This window comes from Staurois parvus, unplaced genomic scaffold, assembly GCF_062004578.1.
Source record: "Staurois parvus isolate SC_StPar_1 unplaced genomic scaffold, SC_StPar_1.0 ptg000349l, whole genome shotgun sequence".
Lineage (NCBI taxonomy): Eukaryota > Metazoa > Chordata > Amphibia > Anura > Ranidae > Staurois > Staurois parvus.
In genome coordinates this window covers 3,486,366-3,509,985 of record NW_028318145.1, presented here as the reverse complement: position 1 = coordinate 3,509,985, position 23,620 = coordinate 3,486,366, and the positions used below count along the sequence as shown (strand labels likewise).

At 41.7% G+C, this 23,620-nt stretch overlaps 1 protein-coding gene across 2 annotated transcripts in view; it reads right to left on the bottom strand.

Annotated features, from left to right (window-relative positions):
• The window catches only part of CLYBL (citramalyl-CoA lyase), a 496,984-nt gene extending 474,599 nt beyond the window's left edge, over positions 1-22,385 (bottom strand). For both annotated transcript variants that reach the window (XM_089684538.1, XM_089684539.1), the window contains exon 1: positions 22,237-22,385. In XM_089684538.1, coding sequence (XP_089540664.1) covers positions 22,237-22,280 — 44 coding nt within the window. In that variant the 5' untranslated portion in view covers positions 22,281-22,385. The remainder of the gene's footprint in view (positions 1-22,236) is intronic.
• Positions 22,386-23,620: the final 1,235 nt, after the last annotated feature.

Below are 23,620 nucleotides of genomic sequence, written 5' to 3'. Positions count from 1 at the left end.
ACGCTTCCGTGTGAACAGCACTGTGTGCTGCCATGTGCAGAATTTTCAGAGGCATATGAGAAGCGTTAAAAACGCTTCCCAAACGCCTGTCTGATGCCTGCTGACAAAGCTAGTGTGAATGTAGCCTTAATTGTACAAATTGACATGAAAAGGAAAAACAGCCAATTTGGGGGATATGAAAATCAGAGTAACTGGCCTCCCTGTTAGACAATACCAAATATGCATCTTGCAGGAGATCCTGAGATATTGGTAATACGTTACAGAGAGGATCCAAACAAAAACAAGTCAAACTGTTGAGATACTAAGTTGTATTACTTGTGCAAATGTAAACCCAGTTAACTTTGCGTGGTCAGTGATTCAGGTTCTGATTGGCTAGTGGGCTGATTGCTGAGCAACGAATGATACTGGCCCTGTCTGCTTCACTCCTTGGATCAGGTGCATCTGGGGGTGGGTAGTGACTTTCCCTGCCTTGTTCCTGATTGGTGGATGTTTATTAAAAGTTGAGTTCCACCCAAAAAAAGGGAAGCTTTGCTTGTCTGCCTTCTCCCCCCTCCACTGCCACATTTGGCACTTTTTTTTTTCAGGGGGGAGGAGCAGGTACCTGGTTTTGACAGGTACCCGTTCCCACTTCAAGCTCAGTTTAATAGTTTTAACTGAGCCAAAAGTTCAGCCTCCCCTCCTTCACTCCGTAGTCCTTTGAGACAGTTAACAGGTCCAAGAAGACCACAGGAACTATCTCAAGGTGCAGCATGACTCGCGCATGCAAGTAGGAAACCAGCTGTGAAGCTGCAAGGCTTAATTTTTGGTTTCCCTTACTTGCAACGCCGAAGTGGGGAACCGTCAATCACCAGGTTCCGGCCAACGATTCCTGGGCAGGACTTGGTGACCGCCAGTGAAGCTGAGAGGGGAGAGATCTGTGTGTAAACAACACAGGTCTCTCTCCTGTCAGCATGGATGTGCTGCTTTCTATCTCTCTACACAGCAGAGAGATAGAAAGCAGCAGGTCTCATTAGTAAAACACAACACAGTACACAATCTAATCAGTCCCTAACATACAGTTAACCCTTTGATCACCCCAGATGTTAACCCCTTCTTGCCCAGTGCCATTAGTACAGGGTCAGTGCTTTTTATTAGCACTGATCACTGTATTAGTGTAACAGGAGATGTCAGTGGCAGTTAGTTCCCACCCAGTGTCAGAATGCCAGCCACAGTCCCACTATAAGTTCGCTGATTGCGCCATAACTAGTATATATAAATAAATAAAAAATCCACTATATATATCGCCTTTGTAAGACGCTCTAACTTTCACATAAAACCAATTAATATACACTTATTGGGATTTCCTTTAGCAAAGACATGTAGCAGAATACATTTGGGCCTAAATTTAAGAAAACATTTAATTTTTTTATAGCAAAAAGTAAAAAAAATTGTCAATCTTTTTTTGTTTATAGCCCAAAACATAAATGCAGAGGTGATTAAATACCATCGAATGAAAGCTCTATTCGTGGGAAAAAAATGACATAAATATAATGTACAGTGTTGCATGACTTTGCAATTGTCAGTTACAGTAACGCAGTGTCATATAGCAAAAAAATGTCCTCATCAGGAGGGGGGGGGGGTTAAATCTTCCAGAGGGCAAGTGGTTAAAACATTCCGTATCTAGTCATATTTCTGGGGAATAAGTTTCAGCTTCCTCAGGCTTGTCCCAGCAGTATGCTTCTGATAACAATGAGTTGACAGCCTGCTGTAGCAATGTCAAAGTGCTGGAATACAAAGTGGCAAATTGTTTCACAAGACCTGAAAGATCTGTGTTTCTTCATATAAAAAAATATAAAAAAGGGCTGGAGCTTCAGTCCAATGCAGTGAGATTTCAGTTCATCCGAGTCTGCCAATTCCATCTGGTATTTGCTGATCATGCAGGAAAAGTGGCAGTAACAGCAGCTAGGACAAAATATAAAATCTCGATCACACCAGTCTGCACGTGTGCTGATGTATGTTGTGTAGGAAAAGTGTTATTACAACCCACCACAGGGTTTACTTATTTTAATTACTATTAGTTTATATTTCTATAGCAATTTTCTCTCTGGAGACTCAAAGCGCTTTATCTACTGGTGTGGCAGATGGTGAGGCAGCTGTCGTGGGTAATATCAGTAGAACCTCAAACTAGGGCCAAATTTTAGAACCCCTACCAGCAAGTCTTTGAAGTGTGGGAGGAAACCGGAGTACCCGGTGAAAACCCATACAGATAGTTTCCTGATCGGGACTCAAACCATGTGCTGCAAGGCAGAAAGTGCAATACCACAAAGTCACAAACTTACATTTCAAACAAATCTATGCACCACAAGATCTTGCAAAAGTTGTGATGTGGTAACATGCAATGAAAGAGTTGCGCTGTATGAATACAGTGGATATAAATAGTCTACACACCCCTGTTAAAATGTCAGGTTTCTGTGATGTAAAAAAATGAGACAAAGATAAATCATTTCTTAACTTTTTACACCTTTAATGTTACCCATAAACTGTACACCTCAATTGAAAAACAAACTGAAATCTTTTAAGGAGGGAAGTAAACTTAAAAAAACTAAAATAATGTGGCTGCATAAGTGTGCACACCCTCTTATAACTGAGAATGTAACTGTGTTTAGAATTAAGCAATAACATTCAAAATCATGTTAAATAGGAGTCAGTAAACACCTGCCATCATTTAAAGTGCCTCTGATTAACCCCAAATAAAGTTCAGCTGTTCTAGTAGGTCTTTCCTGAGTCACATCCTACAGTAAAAGCCATGGTCCTCAGAGAGCTTCCAAAGCATCAGAGGGATCTCATTGTTAAAAGGTATCAGTCAGGGGAAGAGTACAAAAGAATTTCCGAGGCATTAGATATACCATGGAACACAGTGAAGACAGTCATCAGCAAGTGGAGAAAATATGGAGCAACAGTGATATTACCAAGAACTGGACGTCCCTCCAAAATTGATGAAAAGACAAGAAAACTAGTCTGGGAGGCTGCCAAGAGGCCTACAGCAACATTAACCACTTGCCCTCCTGAGGATTTACCCCTCTTAATGACCAGGCCTCTTTTTGCTACTCAGCGCTACACTAATTCAACTGATAATTGCGTGGTCACCGCAATGCTGCACCCAAATGAAATTTACGTCCTTTTTTCACACAAATAGAGCTTTCTTTCGGTGGTATTTAATCACTTGTGCGCTTTTTATTTTTCACGACCAAAAATTTTGAAGAAAAACTATATTTTTTACTTTCAGCTATAAAAAATATATAGTAAACTCAAATTTAGTTATAAATTTAGGCCAAAATGTATTCTGCTACATGTTTTTGGTAAAAAAAATCCCAATAAGTGTATATTGATTGCTTTGTGTGAAAGTTATAACGTCTACAAACTATGGTATAGATACTGCAATTTACACCATTTTTTTGCTATACAGCGCTGCGCTAGTTTAATGGACAATTGCGCAGTGTTGCAATACGGTACATAAATGAAATTTATGAACTTTTTTTCGGTGGTATTTGATCACCTGTGCAGTTTTTATTTTTTGCGCTATAAAAAAAAAAAGGCTGACAATTTTGAGAAAAAAAACAATATTTTTGCTATAAAACATAGTAAAGTAAAAAAAAATTAAAAATCAAATTTCGTCATAAATTTCGGCCAAAATGCATTCTGCGACATGTCTTTGCTAAAAAAAAAACCAATACGTGTAAATCAATTGGTTTACGTGAAAGTTATAGCGTTTACAAATGGCGGTAAAGATACTCGGATTTTTAATTTTTTTTTATACTAATAATGGCGGCGATCAGCGACTTATGGCGGGACTGCAGCGGACATTCTGACACTGGGCGGGAACTGACTTGGGGTCACTGACATCCCCAGTGACACCAATACAGTGATCAGTGCAAAAAAAAAAAACACTGACTAATGGCACTGGGGAGGAAGGGGTTAACTTTATTTACTGAAAGGGTTAACTGGGAGTGTTTTACTAGGGGGCGGGGGTGTGTACTGTACGGGGGACAGCTGATCGGGAGAGATAAACTCTTCTCTCCTGCTCAGCATGTCAGGAGCTGACAGGGAACTGACAGAGAGCAGAGCTACTGCAGCCCTGCTCTGTCAGTGATTGCCGCTAATCAGCGGGACACAGCCGGTAACGACTGGCTGTGACCCGGCGACTGACATCCGCAGCCGTGTTCGGCGGGACAGGTAAGGCGGCGGCACGCCTCGCACACGCCCCCAACTGTTTTGCAAACATACGTTTTAAAACGTGGTTTTGCCCAGCCGTGCCGCCCTGTCAACGTATTTCTACAGTGGCTTGGCGGCATGTGGTTAAAGGAGCTGCAGGAATATCTGGCAAGTACTGGCTGTGTGGTACATGTGACAACACTCTCCCAAATTCTTCATATGGGCTATGGGGTAGAGTGGCAAGATGGAAGCCTTTTCTTATGAAGAAAAACATCCAAGCCTGGATAAATTTTGCAAAAACACATCTAAAGTCTTCCAAAAGCATGTGGGAAAATGTTATGGTCTGATGAAACAAAGGTTGAACTTTTTGGCCATAATTCCAAAAGATATGTTTGGTGCAAAAACAACAATGCACATCACCACAAGAACACCATACCCAGAGTGAAGCATGGTGGTGGCAGCATCATGCTTTGGGGCTGTTTTTCTTCAGCTGGAACTGGGGCCTTAGTCAAGGTAGAGGGAATTATGAAGAGTTCCAGATACCAGTCAATATTGGCACAAAACCTTCAAGCTTCTGCTAGAAAGCTGAACATGAAGAGCAACTACATCTTTCAGCATAACAACCCAAAGCTTACATCTAAATCAACAAAGGAATGGCTTCACCAGAAGAAGATTACAGTTTTGGAATGGCCCAGCCAGAGCCCACACCTGAATCTGATCGAAAATCTGTGGGATGATCTGAAGAGGACTGTGCATAGGAGATGCCCTCACAATCTGACAGATTTGCAGTGATTTTGCAAGGAAGAGTGGACAAATATTGCCAAGTCAAGATGTACCATGCTGATAGGCTCATACCCAAAAAGACTGAGTGCTGTAATAAAATCAAAAGGTGCTTCAACAAAGTATTAGTTTAAGGGTGTGCACACTTATGCAACCATATTATTTTAGTTTTTTTATTTTAACTTCCCTCCACCTAAAAGATTTCAGTTTGTTGTTCAACAGAGTTGCACAATTTATACAGTTGTGGCCAAAATTATTCAACCCCCACTGAAATTGAGTGTTTTGGCCAGTTTGACATTGCTTTTGATCATTCAGTCATCTTGCTTACATTTACATTAAAGAGGCACTTGTAGGTCAGACAAATATAACATAACAGTTATAATGAAATAACCACAAATGTCTTTTCTGTGCTCACAGCATTATCAGTTTTATTCAACCCCCAAGTGACATTCAATCTTAGTACTTAGTACAGCATCCTTTTACAGTTATAACAGCTTTTAAACGTGAAGCATAGCTTGACACAAGTGTCTTGCAGCGATCTACGGGTATCTTCGCCCATTCTTCATGGGCAAAGGCCTCCAGTTCAGTCACATTCTTAGGCTTGCGCACTGCAACTGCTTTCTTTAAGTCCCACCAGAGGTTCTCAATCGGATTTAAGTCTGGTGACTGCGATGGCCACTCCAAAATGTTCCAGCCTTTCCTCTGCAACCATGCTCTAGTGGACTTGGAGGTATGCTTGGGATCATTGTCCTGTTGAAAGGTCCAACGTCTCCCAAGCCTCAGGTGTGTGACGGACTGCATCACGTTTCCATCCAATATCTCCTGGTACTGAAGAGAATTCATGGTACCTTGCACACGCTGAAGCTTCCCTGTACCTGCAGAAGCAAAACAGCCCCAAAGCATGATTGACCCTCCACCATGCTTCACAGTAGGCAAGGTGTTCTTTTCATCATAGGCCTTGTTCTTCCTCCTCCAAACATAGCGTTGATCCATGGGCCCAAACAGTTCTAATTTTGTTTCATCAGTCCACAGAACACTATCCCACAACTTTTGTGGTTTGTCCACATGGCTTTTGGCATACTGCAGTCGACTCTTCTTATTCTTTGGAGACAGCAAGGGGGTACGCCTGGGAGTTCTGGCACGGAGGCCTTCATTACGCAGTGTGCGTCTTATTGTCTGGGCTGAAACTTCTGTACCCACATCTGACAAATCTTTTCTCAGTTCCTCAGCAGTCACACGGGGACTTCTCTCCACTCTACGCTTCAGGTAGCGCACAGCAGTCGAAGTCAGCATCTTCTTTCTGCCACGACCAGGTAGCGTTTCAACAGTGCCCTTTGCCTTGAATTTGCGAATGATGCTTCCTAAGGTGTCTCTTGGTATGTTTAACATCTTTGCAATCTTCTTATAGCCATTGCCCTTCCTGTGAAGAGAAATCACCTCTTCTCTTGTCTTCCTGGACCATTCTCTTGCCTTCACCATGTTTGTAACCACACCAGTAAATGTCTAGAAGGAGCTGAGTATCACAGTCATTTTAAAGCTGCCTAATTGGTGCTTATTATGCTTGATTGCTGCTCGGTGACATCCACAGGTGTTTTCAATACCTGATGGAAAGCACCTGTATGAACCTCTGTTCTTCAGAGTGGTAGTCTTTAAGGGGTTGAATAATTGTGGCAATGAAGAAACCACATAAGAACCATTTACTACTGTATTACATAAACAATTGATGTCATTTTAGTTGCATTTGGGTAGTTACAACGTCCTTGTAGGATTTGATTCTGAATACAATTCCAAATGTACACTATAGTCCCTAAACCCCTTTACAGCATTGGGGGTTGAATAATTTTGGCCACAACTGTAAGTCACATCAAATGTGGAAAAACTTCTGAAATGATTTATTTTTGTCTCTTTTTACACCACCTGACATTTTAACAGGAGTGTGTAGACTTTTTATATTTGCTGTACATGCAATAATTTTCTGCAGCACACATTGTCACACGTATGGTGTGAATAGGACACACACAAAAAATGGTTTTCTATTTTCCATGTGTTGAGCTGTGCAGATCACTAACAAGTTATGAACAAGCCCTGAAACTGCCATGGAAACTTACAACAGCCAGCTTTTATTCACAGTATAAAGGGTAGTGTACTTTTAAGTGAATTCAGCTTGCATTTGATAACAGTCTGAGATGCTTCCTAGTTCCATCTGAGTTCCCTATCAGTTGCATCTGACTTGCTCTTAACCACCTTCTAAGCTGCTTTAGCATTCCCAGGAGAACCTGAACAAAATCTGTCTACACAAGCCATAAATCTTTGAAAAGAAAAAATATATATTTCTGCAGCTTCTGAAGCATCTCTTTCATTTGTCCCAACCCCTGTAACTTTTGTTGGACAGCTTTGTCTGCATGAAAAGTGAAGAAAAATATAAATAAATGTACACAAAATTAAAAAATAAAATACAACATGGTTGATTTACTAAAACTGGAGAGTGCAAAATCTGGTACAGCTGCGCATGGTAGCCAATCAGCTTCTAACTTTCGCTTGTCCAATTAAGATTTGGCAATAAAACCTGGAAGCCGATTGGTTACTAGGCAGAGCTGCACCAGATTGTGCACTCTCCAGCTTTAGTAAATCAACCCCATAGTGTTTTATTTAACTCAAGTGAATAAATAAATGTAATTGTGCCTTTTAAAACATGCAATCAAATTCTGTGGACCCAACCACATACATAAACTAATGCATATACCAAAGATAGTGAAAAAAAAGAGTGTACATTCCTCAAGAATTCTAAATCCAAAAATTCAATGAAAAGCCACTTCAAGCATGTATCCACTTCAGTGTTCCACCACCAGTGTACATATGAACTTCATAAGGGCATATGGATGATTCAAACCATTACTGCAACAGAGGATACTGGCTTGGTAATGGTGCAGGGAAATGCAAGCGTTCACAGGTCTATTTACATTTGGGTACACAAATATGTGGCCTCTCAGTGTCAAGGCCTGCCTGCGGTAGAGCCGCATATTTGCGTACCCTTGGCACAAAGTGGTTAACATCTGTCATGACCCTGTTATGTCTAAGGCTAGATTCACACTGCTGCGATCCAATTCTGATCCGATTTCAGTGCAATTATTTAGAAGTTTGCATATTCTATGGGGCCAAAATTGTGCTGCAATCGAACCAAAGTAATACAGGACCCTTTTCCAAAATCACACCATGCTGAATTTCTTTCATGTGAACAGGCACCATTGAAAACAATATGATTCCCTTTTTCATGCGATTCTATGCCACTCAAGTCACATCTGAAGCCACACTTGTGTGAACGGAGCCTTAGGCAGGCCATAGATGAGTCGAAAATCGGCCGAAAATTCGTCCAAAAGAATAATCGGCCAATTTTCGGATCGTTAGTGGGTGAATTTGTCGGCCGTTTCTTGTGATTTTGACACATTTTTTTAATCGGTCATGTTGGGAAAAAAAACGGCCGATTTTGTCAAATGGACGATTTTCACGGCAATGATGGGCAAATCGACCGCTTTTCACCGATTAAAAAAAATGCGCATGAGCCGTGACCTGCAAGAAGAAGGAAAAGAAGAAAAAGAAGAACATCTGTATCTATTTGTACCCAGTCCGGATACAGATGTTTCTATTCGGATACAAATAGATACAATGTTGCAACCGCAATACTTTTAAATGTCAAAAATAATAGCGGTGTCCCTGCAGAGAGCTCCACTATTATATTTGATATTTAAAAGTATTGCGGTTGCAACATTGTATCTATTTGTATCCGAATAGAAACATCTGTATCCGAAATGAATACAAATAGATACAATGTTGCAACTTTGCTATACTTTAAAATGTCAAATATAATAGCAGAGCTTTCTGCAGGGGCACTGCTATTATATTTGCTGGCCATAGATGGGACGAAAATCAGCCGATTTATTTTTTACCAATGGTGGTAACGTCGGCCGATTGAACGATTTTTTTTTTTTTTAAATGGCCAGTTTTCGCCCTGTCTATGGCCTGCTTAACAGTACATAGCTAGAAGTCTCCTCTAAGTACATCTGTCTGGGGCTCTTTGCTGCTTCTTTCTGGTTCATGTTTCATGTTACAAGCTGCCTGTTGTTGCTAGGAGGATTTACCTCAGCTGCTGGGCAGATTTTCTTCAGTCAGCTGAGTGCTTGGTCACAAATTTTTTGGCGGGAAAACAGCTGGCCAATGTGTGTAACCTTTCACTTCACCCTTAGCTCTATTTTTGCAGTCAATCGTTATGAGGTAATGTCGCCCACTTCGTGAGTGGACAGCAATTGGTGAACAATGATATAGTTGGTGAAAGAAGTGACTGCTTGAATCTTGGTGAGTAAGCTTGTCGGTCTGTTAATGGTTAACAGTGGTTCTGCTTGGTAATAAAAAGGTAAAGTAGAACTATGGTCAAGCTGAGAAAATCAATATTTAATGGAACTCTGCAATATGTTAACCTCTTCATGCCGGCTGAACACAAATGTGCAGCCTCCCAGTGTCTGGGCCTAGATGCCAAGCGGCCGCACATTTGCGTTCTATTAAAAAAGAACATATGTGCTGAGAGTGTGCGCCCTGCAGGCTCCCATCACACATCCGGTACTCACAGAAAGGTCCCAATCTCTTTCGATCGGGACCTTTCCCAATCACGTGACCACCATGATGGCGGTCACATGACCCTAAACTCCACCCCGCCTCCCGGCTTCTGAAACCCTTAAAGGGCCGCTAGGCGCTGGCGCGAAGGGGTCAAGTATGATATGCAGACCATACATGGGTCGAATTCTGAAAGAATTTTCTTTAGAAAATCAGAAATTTTGTGGTTTTGTAATCCGATGGTTCCACCATTGATTTCGACATTCAACCAACCAAGCCTTCAATTTCACCTTGTGTTGCTACAGAAAAGAATTTTCGTGGTCAAGAATTTTATTTTCTTTCCAGGTCACAGCTTTATATTTCTTGCACAATTCTTCCATCATTGATTCGAAATAAGTTTGTTTTTCAACAAAATTCCAACATGCCTGATCACTCAAATTCAAATTCAAATCGGAAATCGACCCGTGTATGGCTGGCTTTACTCTTTGTTTTACATATAAAAGTAAGGATATTTAGAAATGTACCTTTTCACCCTGAAGCCAAAAGCCCTCATGTCCTCTTCCTTTAATCAGGAGACAACGCAGCTTCCTCTGTCTCCAAATGCCTCCGTTGTCCCCTTGTGTGTTATGCTGTTTCTCTGGACTACAGTGTGGCCTTACTGGGGGCATTGCCATAACAAGACTTACATTCCCTAGTGTCAATCATAATAGAAGACTCCACCCACTGCACCCTCACACTCATGCCCCACCCACTAAAAAGTCTTCGTACAAGCTATTCCCTGCCTGTAAAGTCACATACCTCAGATCAAGGTACAAATCAGGCTATCAATTAACCTCCCTAGCGGTATGATTATTTCAGATTTTTGGTGCTGAAAGCGGTACATTATTTTGCATGGAAATATGTAGTTTTTTTATTGTAGGCTGTAATATTTAGGAATAACTCACTGAAATCTGTGTCTATTAAACATCCCGGGTATGATAAAATTTGAAACACAAAATCATAAATTATAATTTAATAAATAATCATAAAAAATAATAATATAATAATAATACATTTAATTCAATAATATAATCAAACCAAAAACACTGAAATTTGAAATATAGCGCCAAGTTCACACATCACTGAGCAAAGTCGCAATATTGGTTTCAGTGTCTGATGACTAATTTCTCCACGAATCATTATCACTCAATTCTGCAAGTGGTTCTGATTTACTATCGCTGTTCTCTAGCTGGTCTAAACCCGTTTTTGACCTAAAGGGACGCTTTTTGAACGCCATGGACTTTTCTAGGTTTCCAGGCAGAAAGAACACTCAAAATGCAGGCAGGGCACAGGACAAAGCACTCGGGATAAAATGTATGTGAAATGCGTTGAAACAGCAATGTTTTACTATGTAAAATTCGTTTTGAAAAAAATGATTTTTTTTCATTTTAAAATTTCCCGCTGCTGGCGGCGCCCGTACGTCCTGACGTCACAGGGACCGGAACACAGAAGCCGGATGCCGGCATCAGCCGGAGGAGATGGCCGAGAACGCTGCAGGGGACACATCGCGGGAGCGAAGGACAAGGTAAACTCTGCAGGGGCTCCCTATGCAGCGCCGCATGGTAAGCCCAAGTGTAGCTCGGGGTTACCGCTTTTGCTACTGACATTTTAACCCGAGCTACACTCGGGAATACCGCTAGGGAGGTTAAACTGTTACTAACCCAGGACCCTACATTCAGTATAACTGGTCTCCCACAGTTCACAAAACATGGAAATGCAATTGTTTTAGTAAATATAAACTGCTAAATACCTTTTCTCATCAGCACTTTATAGCAGTCTTGTGACTTCTATCAGTGTCCAGCAGAGCACTGGTCAATCTTGTAGGAGTGTTCATTCTCCTCTTACTGTCCTATAAGGCTGTATGACCGCTGACCTTCTGTCTGAACAATGCTGATTGATCCTGTGCCAATCACATCCCCCCCCCCCAAAAGAGAGAAACTCTCTAGCAATACACAACAATCTGAGCATGTGCAGAGAGCCTCCTAGTGCTCTTTACTATCAGCAGATGGGTTGGCGACTGTGGAAGAAGGGGAAAATCAGAGAAGACAGGTTGAAACGGCTTTTTTACACAATGCAGAGGATTAACTGCTTAAGTTCCACAGTGAGTACAACAAGCATGCTTTATCGCATATACAGACTGATTTTATTGTTGTGGGTTTAATAACACTTTTATCCACTTGCCCTCCAGAGGATTTACCCCCCTTCCTGACCAGGCCATTGTTTGCGATATGGTGCTGCCTTACTTTAACTGACAATTGTGCGGTCATGCAACACTCTACATAAATGAAATTTATGTTCTTTATTTCCCCACAATTGGACCTTTCTTTCGGTGGTATGTTTCCACCTCTGCACTTTTTATTTTTTGTGCTAAAAAAAAAAAAAAAAAAGACGACAATTTTGAAAAAAACAACAAAAATGTTTTTACTTTCTGCTATAAAACATATCCAGTAAAAAATTAAAAAAACAAATTTCATTATAAATTTAGGCCAAAATGTATTCTGCTGCATGTCTTTGCTAAAAAAAATCCCAGTGTAAATTAAATGATTTACGTGAAAGTTATAGCGTCTACAAATGGCGGTATATACTAGTATTGGTGGCGATAAGTGACTTATAGTGGGACTGCGGTGAGCATTCGGACACTGGGTGGATACTAAATAACTGCCACTGACATCCCAATGACACTAATACAGTGATCAGAGCTAATAAAAAGCACTGACACTGTACTAATGACACTGGGTAGGAAGGGGTTAACATCTGGGGCGATCAAAGGATTAACTGTGTACTGTGTGTGTTTAACGTTGTGTGCTGCTATGCAGAGAAATACACAGCAGCATGTCCTTGCTGGCATGAGAGAGACCTGTGTTGTTTACACAAAGGTCTCTCCCCTGTTAGCTTTGCCCGACGATTGCCGGGTGTAGGTGGGGAATATCCAGCCAGGACCCGGTGATTGACAACCTTAGCCGCCAATGGAGGCACGAGTAGAGCGGAGCACGTGCGCCTCCTACCCTGAAATGCAAATCACATATACTGTATATACACATGATTTTGCGCAGCTCTTCTGCACTGTAGCAGTGCTTCTACTATAGGGTGGCGGGGACGCGGAAATAATATTCATTGTAACACACATTCAAAGGGGCATGGCAATAGCTTTGACTGACATATACTATACCCCACTTACCACCGTGCCTTGGAGAAATGTAAAATATAATAACATATTTAGTTATATAGGTGAATGTGTATATATTATAAAGCTCAGGGGTACAGCTTCTGTGGACCACATGCAAAGCCATTTGTTTCGGCATAAAGTTGTTTATTTTTCTTTTAAAGCAAACAGCAGCAAATGCAACTTCAGAAAACATAACTCAAAAGTCAGCATATCTTCAGCACAAATAAAAATATCAAACATGTAAAGTTTATTTAAGGCTTTACCCCAGGGCTGGCAGCATCAAGCCTCAAATGGTTTGTAAGCTTTTCCCAGCGCAAAGCCAAGTCTCCTCACCACTCCTACTTCACTCACAGGACTAGAAGCTTCCTGCCATTTGTGCTGCTTCCTGGAGGCTGCTTAATTTTGTAGGAACCAGAGTCCCTGCAGTCAGGAGTGGAGGTCTTTTTCCCACCCGAATATCACACCGGACCTACAAAAATCCTGGCTCCCAAATAAGCCACTACTAATGTCGAGAGGACTGAGAATCAGTCATCTCCTTTTGTTACTAAAAATTCTTCCTGCGCCCAGTGAAACACCCTACTTCAGGTTCTATCCTGCTGCTGTGCAATGTGATCAACACAAATAGTGAAAAATAAAGATAAACAGCGCAAACATAGACCTCTACATCAAATCAACATACAAAGTGCAAACATATATAGAAAATTAATTTATAATTAATTAAATTAATAGTGAAGTCCATCAAAATTAATAAACCAAAGTTCAAAAAATCTCAAAAATATTTTTTGTGTGCCAAAAGAAATTTTCAAATTCTTCTTCTATTATAAAGAAACTTCCACCTTCCACCCGTGAAAACCAACATCAAATGCACTCACCAGATTTAGGTGAATGAAACGCCTTTAAGGAATTTATGGGCTCCTAAACCCTCTTTCGTATCCACTCTGTAGGAATCCTCACCTCCAGCATAGGCTCCACCATCCGACCAGGGAGAAAAAATCTCAGATAGTGTAATATTGCAAAACACCATTCATAAGTGAAATCAAGGATTAAGGCCACTCACATTAGAATCACTTTAAAAAGGCATATTTATTAGGACCAGCTTCTTTCCAAATGAACAGTAGATGTAAGGCAACCTCCCACGGAATCTCACATCACAGCTCCAGGTTACAGCAGAAGCTCCACAGAGACCACACATCTACAGATCCCAAAAGATGGCCGCTGGAACGCACCGCTCAGCGTGCGCTCCACTCACCGGAAGTGACGTCAGACGTAAGGAGTAACAACCGGAAATGCGTCAACGCGTTTCGCCCCTCCCATCGGGCGTTCTCAAAATCTCAAGTTATTTTTGAGATTTTTTGAACTTTGGTATATTTTTCCTTTTGTTACTACCCTAGAATTCTTCACCCATCATGGGTGAAACCCGAGTACACAAAACATTTAAAGGGACCACAACCCAAAATATTGGCACCACATAGCACCAGTCCAGGACCCATTCTTGGCTTACTGTACAATAAAAACACCTCATAAACTAAAAACAATATTCATAAAATGTTTAATGTAGTCGCCTTATTATTAAAACATATGTCAAACAAGAAATCATAAAGTGTCCATAGATTCTTGGAGGTGCTAGATCATTACTAAAAGGTCCATTTGTTTATTTTATTTTATATTCATTTTTATTTTTGGTCAATAATTCTTTATTTCTTATTGCATTTTGATTAATGTAGAGTTATGCTAGTGAATAATGAATGTGGAATCATGGGAACTGTGTGGGAGACTCAGATGCTAGCACAGTGAAAGGAAGATGTGCTAGCCCTGCAAAACTCCTCCCACCATCACTAGCATTTTTCAACAGTGGAAGGACAGTGTGGGGATTAGAGACCCTGATTGCACATGCATCTTAGAGTAATAATTATTTAATTTTTTATATTTATTATCAGGAGTAGCTTTCAGCTGTTTTACAGCAGGACTTTACCCATAATAACTTGATAACATATAATGTTCTTCAGCAAGGAACATACATTCCACATTAACCAGTTCCGCGCCACCCTACTGCTACAGGGCAGCATGGGGGCGCAAAATCACGTATATATACATGTGAATTTGCAGTTCTGGGTAGGGGGTTAAAAAGGAAAGGTGGTGGTGTCTGTCTCTATGTGAGAAGTGATCTCAGAGCGAGTGTGAAAGAGGACCTAGTTGATAAAGAGTGTGATGAGGCTGAAGCATTATGGGTGGAACTGCACATGCACATACTACAAAGGTAATCATTGTTTGTTATAGGCCTCCCAGTGTTAATTAGGAGGTGGAGACTCGCACCTTGCACAGATCCAAAGGGCTGCAAGGGCTGGGACAGTGATAATAATGAGGGATTTTAACTACTCGGAAACTGACTGGAGTAATGGTACTGCAGGAACAGTTAAAGGGCAAAAATGTACTAACCTACTACAGGACAATTTTATGGTACAGTTCACAGAGGCCCCAACTAGGCATGATGCTCTGCTGGACCTCGTAATCTCAAACCATGCAGAGCTTATTACGAATGTCCACATAAAAGGACATCTGGGTAGCAGTGACCATAACATGATTTCATTTATTGTTAGCTGTAAACACCAAGCACATACGGGAAAAATAAAAACGCTCAAGTTTAGGAGAGCTAATTTTCCCAAGGCTGAGAGCTGCTCTCCAAGACTTAGATTGGGAGGGAATATTGGCATTGATGAACACAACACAGAAATGGGAGTTCTTCAAAAAGACTGAATGTGAACACTCTGCAAAATATGTTCTCTTGGGCAACAAGTTTAAAAGGCTAAAAATCAAACCTATGTGGCTTACGGCCAAAGTTAAAAAAGCTAAAAATAATAAGAAAAGAGCTTTTATTATGTATAAAAATGAAGGAATGCTATCATTGTTTAAACATTACAAAGAATATAACAGAACACGCAAAAAGGAAATAAAGGCCACAAAAATTGAAAACGAATGACAGATTGCAAAAGATAGCAGGACCAACCCCAAAACATTCTTCAAATATATTAATAGTAAAAAGGTTCGGTCTGAGCATGTAGGCCCTTTACAAAATAATCTAGTGGGTGACTGGGGACAAAGAGAAGGCAAATTTATTAAATATCTTCTTCAGCTCTGTGTATACAAAGGAGCATGGGAGAGCTCTTGTCCATAATGGGCATGGTATTGACACAGCCCCAGATGATCCACATTGGCTCACAATTGATATGATCCGGAAATATTTACACAGAATAAAGGTGAGTAAAACACCTGGACCGGATGGCATACACCCACGGGTCCTTAAAGAATTGAGCTCTGTCATTTCAAAGCCATTGTTTCTAATTTTTAGGGACTCTTTAATGACTGCCATAGTACCACTGGATTGGCATAAGGCCAATGTGGTGCCTATATTTCATAAATGGGCCAAAATCTTTACCAAGTAATTATAGACCTGTTAGTTTAACTTCTATAGTTGTGAAAATACTGGAGAGTTTAATAAAAGACCACATAGATGAGTTCTTGCTGGAAAAAAATATCTTAAGCAACAGACAGCATGGATTCATGAAAGACAGAAGTTGTCAAACAAATCTGATTTCTTTTTATGAGAAGGTGAGCAGAAACTTGGACAGAGGGGTGACAGTGGACATGGTACACTTGGATTTTTGCGAAAGCATTTGAAACAGTTCCCCACACACAGCTAATGTGTAAAGTCTACAGGCTTGAAAAAATCTGTATGTAAATGGATAGAACACTGGCTAAAAGATCGTATTCAGAGAGTAGTGGTTAATGATTCATACTCTGAATGGTCTAGGGTCGTCAGTGGTGTACCCCAAGGTTCAGTGTTGGGACCCTTACTTTTTAATATATTTATAAACAATATAGGGTCTTGGATTAAAAATCCCATTTCAGTCTTTGCAGATGACACCAAGCTGTGCCGTGGAATAACGTCCTTACAGGATGTCTTCAACCTACAAGCTGACCTCAATGCACTGTTTAATTGGGCAACTATGTGGCAAATGAGGTTTAATGTTGATAAATGTAAGGTTATGCACTTCGGGTCTAAGAATATGCAAGCAACAGACATACTAGGGGGGGTACAACTGGGGGAATCAATGGTGAAGAAGGATCTGGGAGTTCTGGTAGATCACAAGCTTAATAATGGCATGCAATGCCAAGCTGCGGTCTTTAAAGCGAGCAAAATCCTCTCTTGTATAAAAAGAGGTATAGACTCCAGAGAGAGAGAGATATCATTCTACCCCTGTACAAATCATTAGTAACACCTCATCTGGAATATGCAGTTCAGTTTTGGGCACCGATTCACAAAAAGAACATTGGGGAACTGAAGAAAGTACAGAGAAGGGCAACCAAACTGATAAGAGGCATGGAGGAGCTCAGCTATGAGGAAAGATCAGAGGAACTGAATTTCTCTCGAGACGAGATTGAGGGGGAATATGATCAACATGTATAAATACATAAGTGGTTCATATAGAGAACTCGGTGTAGAGCTATTCACCCTGACGTCATCACAGAGGACAAGGGGGCACTCTTTACTGTGGATGACTGGATGAAAGTGGTACTCAGTAATGAATCACGAATCTGCATTGTGCAGGGTGATGATGCTGGAACTTTTGTTTGGCGCCGTTCCAATGAAATGTATAAAGACTGTCTGAAGAAAACATGCACATTTCCACAATCCTTGATGATATGGGGTTGCAGGTTAGGTAAAGGTACAGGGGAAATGACAATCATTAAATCTTCAATAAATGCACAAGTTTATATTAAGATTTTGGACACTTTTCTTTTTCTTACTCATCATTTGAAAGGATGTTTGGTAATGATGACATCATTTTTTCAGGAATTTGGAAATTAAAGAAAATGGTCCTTGACAAGACTCCAACCTGCAAAGCTGATCTTACAACTGCAATAAGAGAAAGTTGGAGCCGGATTGATGAAGAATACTGTTTGTCAATAGTTAAATCCATGACTCAGAGAATTCAAGCTGTTATAAAAGCCAGAGGTGATGCAACAAAGTACTAGTGGTGTACTGTAGGTTTTTTTTTCCATGATTCCACAATATTTTCCTCAGAATTGATTCCATATGTTTTTCCTCTGCTTGATCTGCGAAAACAGTTGCAACTGACTACAGTTTTCTTTCTTTTTATTTCTGTGTTACTTAAAGTCAGCAGGTTGGAATGTTAAATGAAAATAATTTTGAGGCAAGTCTGTGATTAGTTTTTTTTCTACACAATTAAATGAACAATTTTCCAAGAGTGGTGATTCCATACTTTTTGCCAGGGGTTGTAGAGGGGGAAAAATCCTAAAAAAGAAAACAAATGCTGCCTCCACATCTAAATGACTGGTAAGCTGTAATGCTTTGGGTTTTAATGGTGTTAGTTGTACTTTAAAGTTTATGTAATAATTAGGGTTCTTGCACACAGGTGCCAAAAACACCATGTTTTTATGTGTGCAGGCACTTTTTAACTAATCTGAATGTAACTATTGCTTTCAATGATCTCTAAACACAGGTACCTAAATTTTATTTATTATAGATACTTATTTAGCACCGTCAATTTATGCAGCACTTTACAAATATTGCACATTCACATCAGTCCCTAACCCTCAAGGGGCATATAATCTAAGGTCCCTAACTTACATTCATACATACACATACTAGGGCCGATTTAGACAGGATCTAATTAACCTACCAGCATGTCTTTGGAGTGTGGGAGGAAACCGGAGTACCCGGAGGAAACCCACGCTGGCACAGGGGGAACATGCAAACTCCAGGCAGGTGGTGCTGTGGTTGTGACTTGAACCAACGACCCTAGTACTGCCAGGCAGAAGTGCTAACCATTTAGCCACTGTGCTGCCCTAATCAATAAACTAATGTTGTGTTTAGATCAGGAAAAAAAAAAAAAAAGGGTTTTTGTACAGGAACTTTCTGGCAGGAAGATCTGACATCCACACATGAAGACTGTGCGCAAGCACCCTTGAGGCTGAATTCCTGCCACAAAAAATATATTCCTCCATAGTCACAAAAAACATACATGTGCACCAAATGCCTTTTCAAAGCCAAAAGTAGCAGTAACATCATCACTATGCTATACATAGTCTGTGCAGAAAGCAGGGCTGTGGGAGGGAACCAACAACAAGCCCCACCCACCGCAGGCTACCTCCAGAAAACTACAAGAGGGGTGGGAAGAAAACCAGCCACCTAGCACAAGAAGAGAGCTACAGTCTGTATTTCAATAAGCTTCTGCACAGAGGCAAAGCTTCAAAGATCCACAACAAGAATCAAGTAAGAATACACATCATAAATGTATTTAGACAATATTTGCTTATCCTGGAGTTCAGCTTTAAGGCTCCGTTCGCATATACAGGTGAGACTCGAAAAATTAGAATATCGTGCAAAAGTTCATTTATTTCAGTAATGCAACTTAAAAGGTGAAACTAATATATGAGATAGACTCATTACATGCAAAGCAAGATAGTTCAAGCCGTGATTTGTCATAATTGTGATGATTATGGCTTACAGCTCATGAAAACCCCAAATCCATAATCTCAGAAAATTAGAATATTACATGCAATCAATAAAACAAGGATTGTACATAGAACAATATCGGATCTCTGAAAAGTATAAGCATGCATATTATTACAGTATTTATATAGCGCCAACGGTTTGCTCAGCACTGTACATAATAATGGGAGACAGTACACGAGACAGTACAGTAACAATACACGAGGGGTTCGAGGGCCCTGCTCCTTGGAGCTTACAATCTATATGTACTGCCTCAATGCGGTGTGGTATGGAAACTATCAGCCTGTGGCACTGCTGAGGTGTTATGGAAGACCAGGATGCTTCAATAGCGGCCTTCAGCTCTTCTGCATTGTTTGGTCTCATGTCTCTCATCTTTCTCTTGGCAATGCCCCATAGATTCTCTATGGGGTTCAGGTCAGGCGAGTTTGCTGGCCAATCAAGCACAGTAATCCTACGGTCATTGAACCAGGTTTTGGTGCTTTTGGCAGTGTGGGCAGGTGCCAAGTCCTGCTGGAAAATGAAGTCAGCATCCCCATAAAGCTCGTCTGCGGAAGGAAGCATGAAGTGCTCCAAAATCTCCTGGTAGACGGCTGCGTTGACCCTGGACTTAATGAAGCACAGTGGACCAACATCAGCAGATGACATGGCTCCCCAAATCAACGCAGACTGTGGAAACTTCACACTGGACTTCAAGCATCTTGCAGTGTGTGCCTCTCCATTCTTCCTCCATACTCTGGGTCCTTGGTTTCCAAATGAGATGCAAAAGTTGCTCTCATCAGAAAATAGGACTTTAGACCACTGAGCAACAGACCAGGTCTGTTTTTCTTTAGCCCAGATAAGACGCTTCTGGCGTTGTTTGTTGTTCAGGAGTGGCTTGATAAGAGGAATACGACATTTGAAGCCCATGTCCAGGATCCGTCTGTGTGTGGTGGCTCTTGATGCACTGACTCCAGCCTCAGTCCACTCCTTGTGAAAGTCCCCAACACTTTTGAATGGCCTTTTCCTGACAATCCTCTCCAGGCTGCGGTCATCCCTGCTGCTTGTGCATCTTTTTCTTCCACACTTTTCCCTTCCACATAACTTTCTATTAATGTGCTTTGATACAGCACTTTGGGAACATCCAACTTCTTTTGCAATTACCTTTTGAGGCTTTCCCTCCTTATGGAGGGTGTCACTGATGGTTTTCTGCACAACTGTCAGGTCAGCAGTCTTTCCCATGATTGTGATTCCTACTGAATCAGACTGAGAGACCATTTAAAGGCTCAGGAACCCTTTGCAGGTGTTATGGCTTAATTAGCTGATTAGAGTGGGACACTTTGAGCCTAGAATATTGCACCTTTTCACAATATTCTAATTTTCTGAGATTGTGGATTTGGGGTTTTCATGAGCTGTAAGCCATAATCATCACAATTATGACAAATCATGGCTTGAACTATCTTGCTTTGCATGTAATGAGTCTTTCTCATATATTAGTTTCACCTTTTAAGTTGCATTACTGAAATAATTGAACTTTTGCACGATATTCTAATTTTTTGAGTTTCACCTGTAGGCATTTTTAGTTGACGCGATTCTGCCCGTGATTTCAAAATGTGCTGTTAAAATGTCAAATCACGCATCAGGGTAATCAGGTGCCATTCATTTCATTGGCACCTAAAAATGCAAGGAGAGTCTGCTGTGCAACAAATTGTGCCAACCAAATCATGTGGCACGTATCACCCAAAAGAAGTCCCGGAACTTCTTTTGAGTGACGTGTGACAATTGTATTAGAATCGCCTCGCAGTATTAGGCGATATTGAAATGAATTGCACCTGTACACACTGATGTGTGATTTGACATGTTAACAACAGTAACACCCATCATAATATATGCAAATAGTGAAATAAATGCATATTTTAGGCTCCGTTCACATATAGGTGTTTGGAATCGTGGGCGGAATCACCGCAATTTCAAAATGCGTTGTTAAAATGTCAAATCGCACATCAGTGTCATTCATTTCAATATCACCTAAAAACGCAAGGTGATTCTAACGCAATTGTCACGCGTCGCCCAAAAGAAGTTCCGGAACTTATTTCAGGTGACACGCACCACATGATTTGGTCAGCACGATTTGTCACGCAGCAGACTCTCCTTGCGTTTTCAGGTGCCATTAAATCGAATGGCACCTGAATACACTGATGTGCGATTTGGCTTTTTAACAGAGCATTTTGAAATTGCGGCAATTCCACTCACAATTCAAAACACCTATATGTGAACAGAGCCCAAAATGTGTGTTTACTTCATTGTTTACATGTTATGATGGGTGTAAGAAGGGTGCACAATGCAATGCATGTATATGTTTTCTCTAAGGTCCCATTCACACCTGCCTGTCCTGAGAGGATTGTGGGGCCGTTATTTGGTGCCTCAAGTGTGTCTTTTGTCACAAAACAAACATGTAAAGATCACCACCCAAACAGTGTGGGAACTTGTTTTGGGTTGTTTGCCATGTGTAGTGCAGCCCCTTCAAGTTGCATAGAAAATTAGCAAAACAAAACAAAAAAGCGCTTTAGCACAACGCACAGGTGTAAATGGGCTGCTAAACTGAATGTAACTAAACACAGGTAAAGGCACGAGTGAGATCCACCATGTCATGAGCTGCGGTAATATGTTGAGTTTATACGTCCTATAAATGATAAAATGGAGGAATAACAGGGAGGACAGTGTGAATGAGGACTCTGCATGGACATAAACACAGCACACTATCCATGGCTGAGCACTCCTCAGATCCACAGCTGACTTAGTACTCCTTCCTGATAGACGCTGCCAGGAGCCACACACAGCACTCCGCCACTCCCGCTCTCTACCAGGATGGCGCAGACAACACATGAGAGCCGTCAGTGCAGTTATTGTGTCACTTCCGCTCCACCAGTGGAAATCTACTTACAGTGTCACCTTCCAGGGGAGCCCCAAAGTCTGCAGGAACGCCATCTTCCGCTGGCCGAGAGTCGCTCACATTGGTGGGAGGGGCCGCGGGAGAAGGAGGCGGGGTCCCGCACTATATAAGAGCAGCTACTGTAGGTAAACGAAGGTTACCTGAGGCGTGGTGGCTCAGTGCTGTGGTGTGCGGTCTAGGGCGAGCTGTGGGGTAGTGCTTGCTGGGGAGTGACAGACGTTGGCAACTTACATTACACATTGGCAGTACCACAAATATCAGGCTGGGTTCAAACCAGGGGCGGACTGACAACTCATGGGGCCCCCGGGCAATAGGGGATTGTGGGGCCCCTGTGTCCTTGCCCAAACTCAAAAAAGCCTATGAAAAAGGTACCAGGGGCATCTCATGGGGCCACCTACTGACCCCGGGCCCTGGGGCAGTGCCCGAGTTTCCGAATGGTCAGTCCGGCCCTGGTTTACACTATTACATTGTAATAAGGCACTTTAAGTAGTGGCATCCCGAGGCAGGTGCGGGGAGTGCAGTCCGCACCGACTACACGGGGTGACACCGGACCCGCTGCACAAAAAGGTAAGTTGTAAAGCAAGCTGACGATCCCCGCAGGATGGATCTGATCCATCCTGCGGGGATCATCGGCTTTCTTTACAACTTACCTTTTCTTGGAGCAGGTCCGGAGTCACCCCGTATAGGTTGTATGCCGACGATCCTGCAGGGTGACACCGGTGTATCGGAAAGATGTGTCTCCCATGAGGATATGTCCCTCTGAAGCAATTGAGCATGTCCCGGTTTCAGGCACGATCAATTGATGATAGAACTACTATCATCGATTGATCCCGCCTGAAACCGGGACATGCGCAGTTGTCCTGGACCTGCTCCAAGAAAAGGTAAGTTGTAAAGAAAGCCGACAATCCCCGCAGGATGCATCGGATCTGCGGATTGAGCAGAATGGATCGGAATCCGATCCATTCTGCTAAATCCACAGATCCGATCCATTCTGCGGGGATCGTTGGAGGGGGTGTCACCAAGTGTTACCACAACAGGTGACACCAACCCTAGGGACGCCTCTGACTTTTAGTAATCTCCCAATGGACACTTGTACCTACAGGTAAGCTTATAATAAAAGTTACCCTTAGGTACGAGGAATATCTCCTAAACATGCATCATTTAGGAGATATTCAGTGTCCCTGCAGCTGGTGACATCACCAGAGCATGCGCTCCGAAGGAACAACCTACCCGTGCCGTTCCTTCAGCTCTGTGTCACGGCCGAGACATACGCAGGAGTATTATTATTATACAGGATCTATATAGTGCCAACAGTTTTCTCAACCCTTTACAATATAACGGGAGCAACAATACAAGAGGTTTAGGAGGGCCCTGC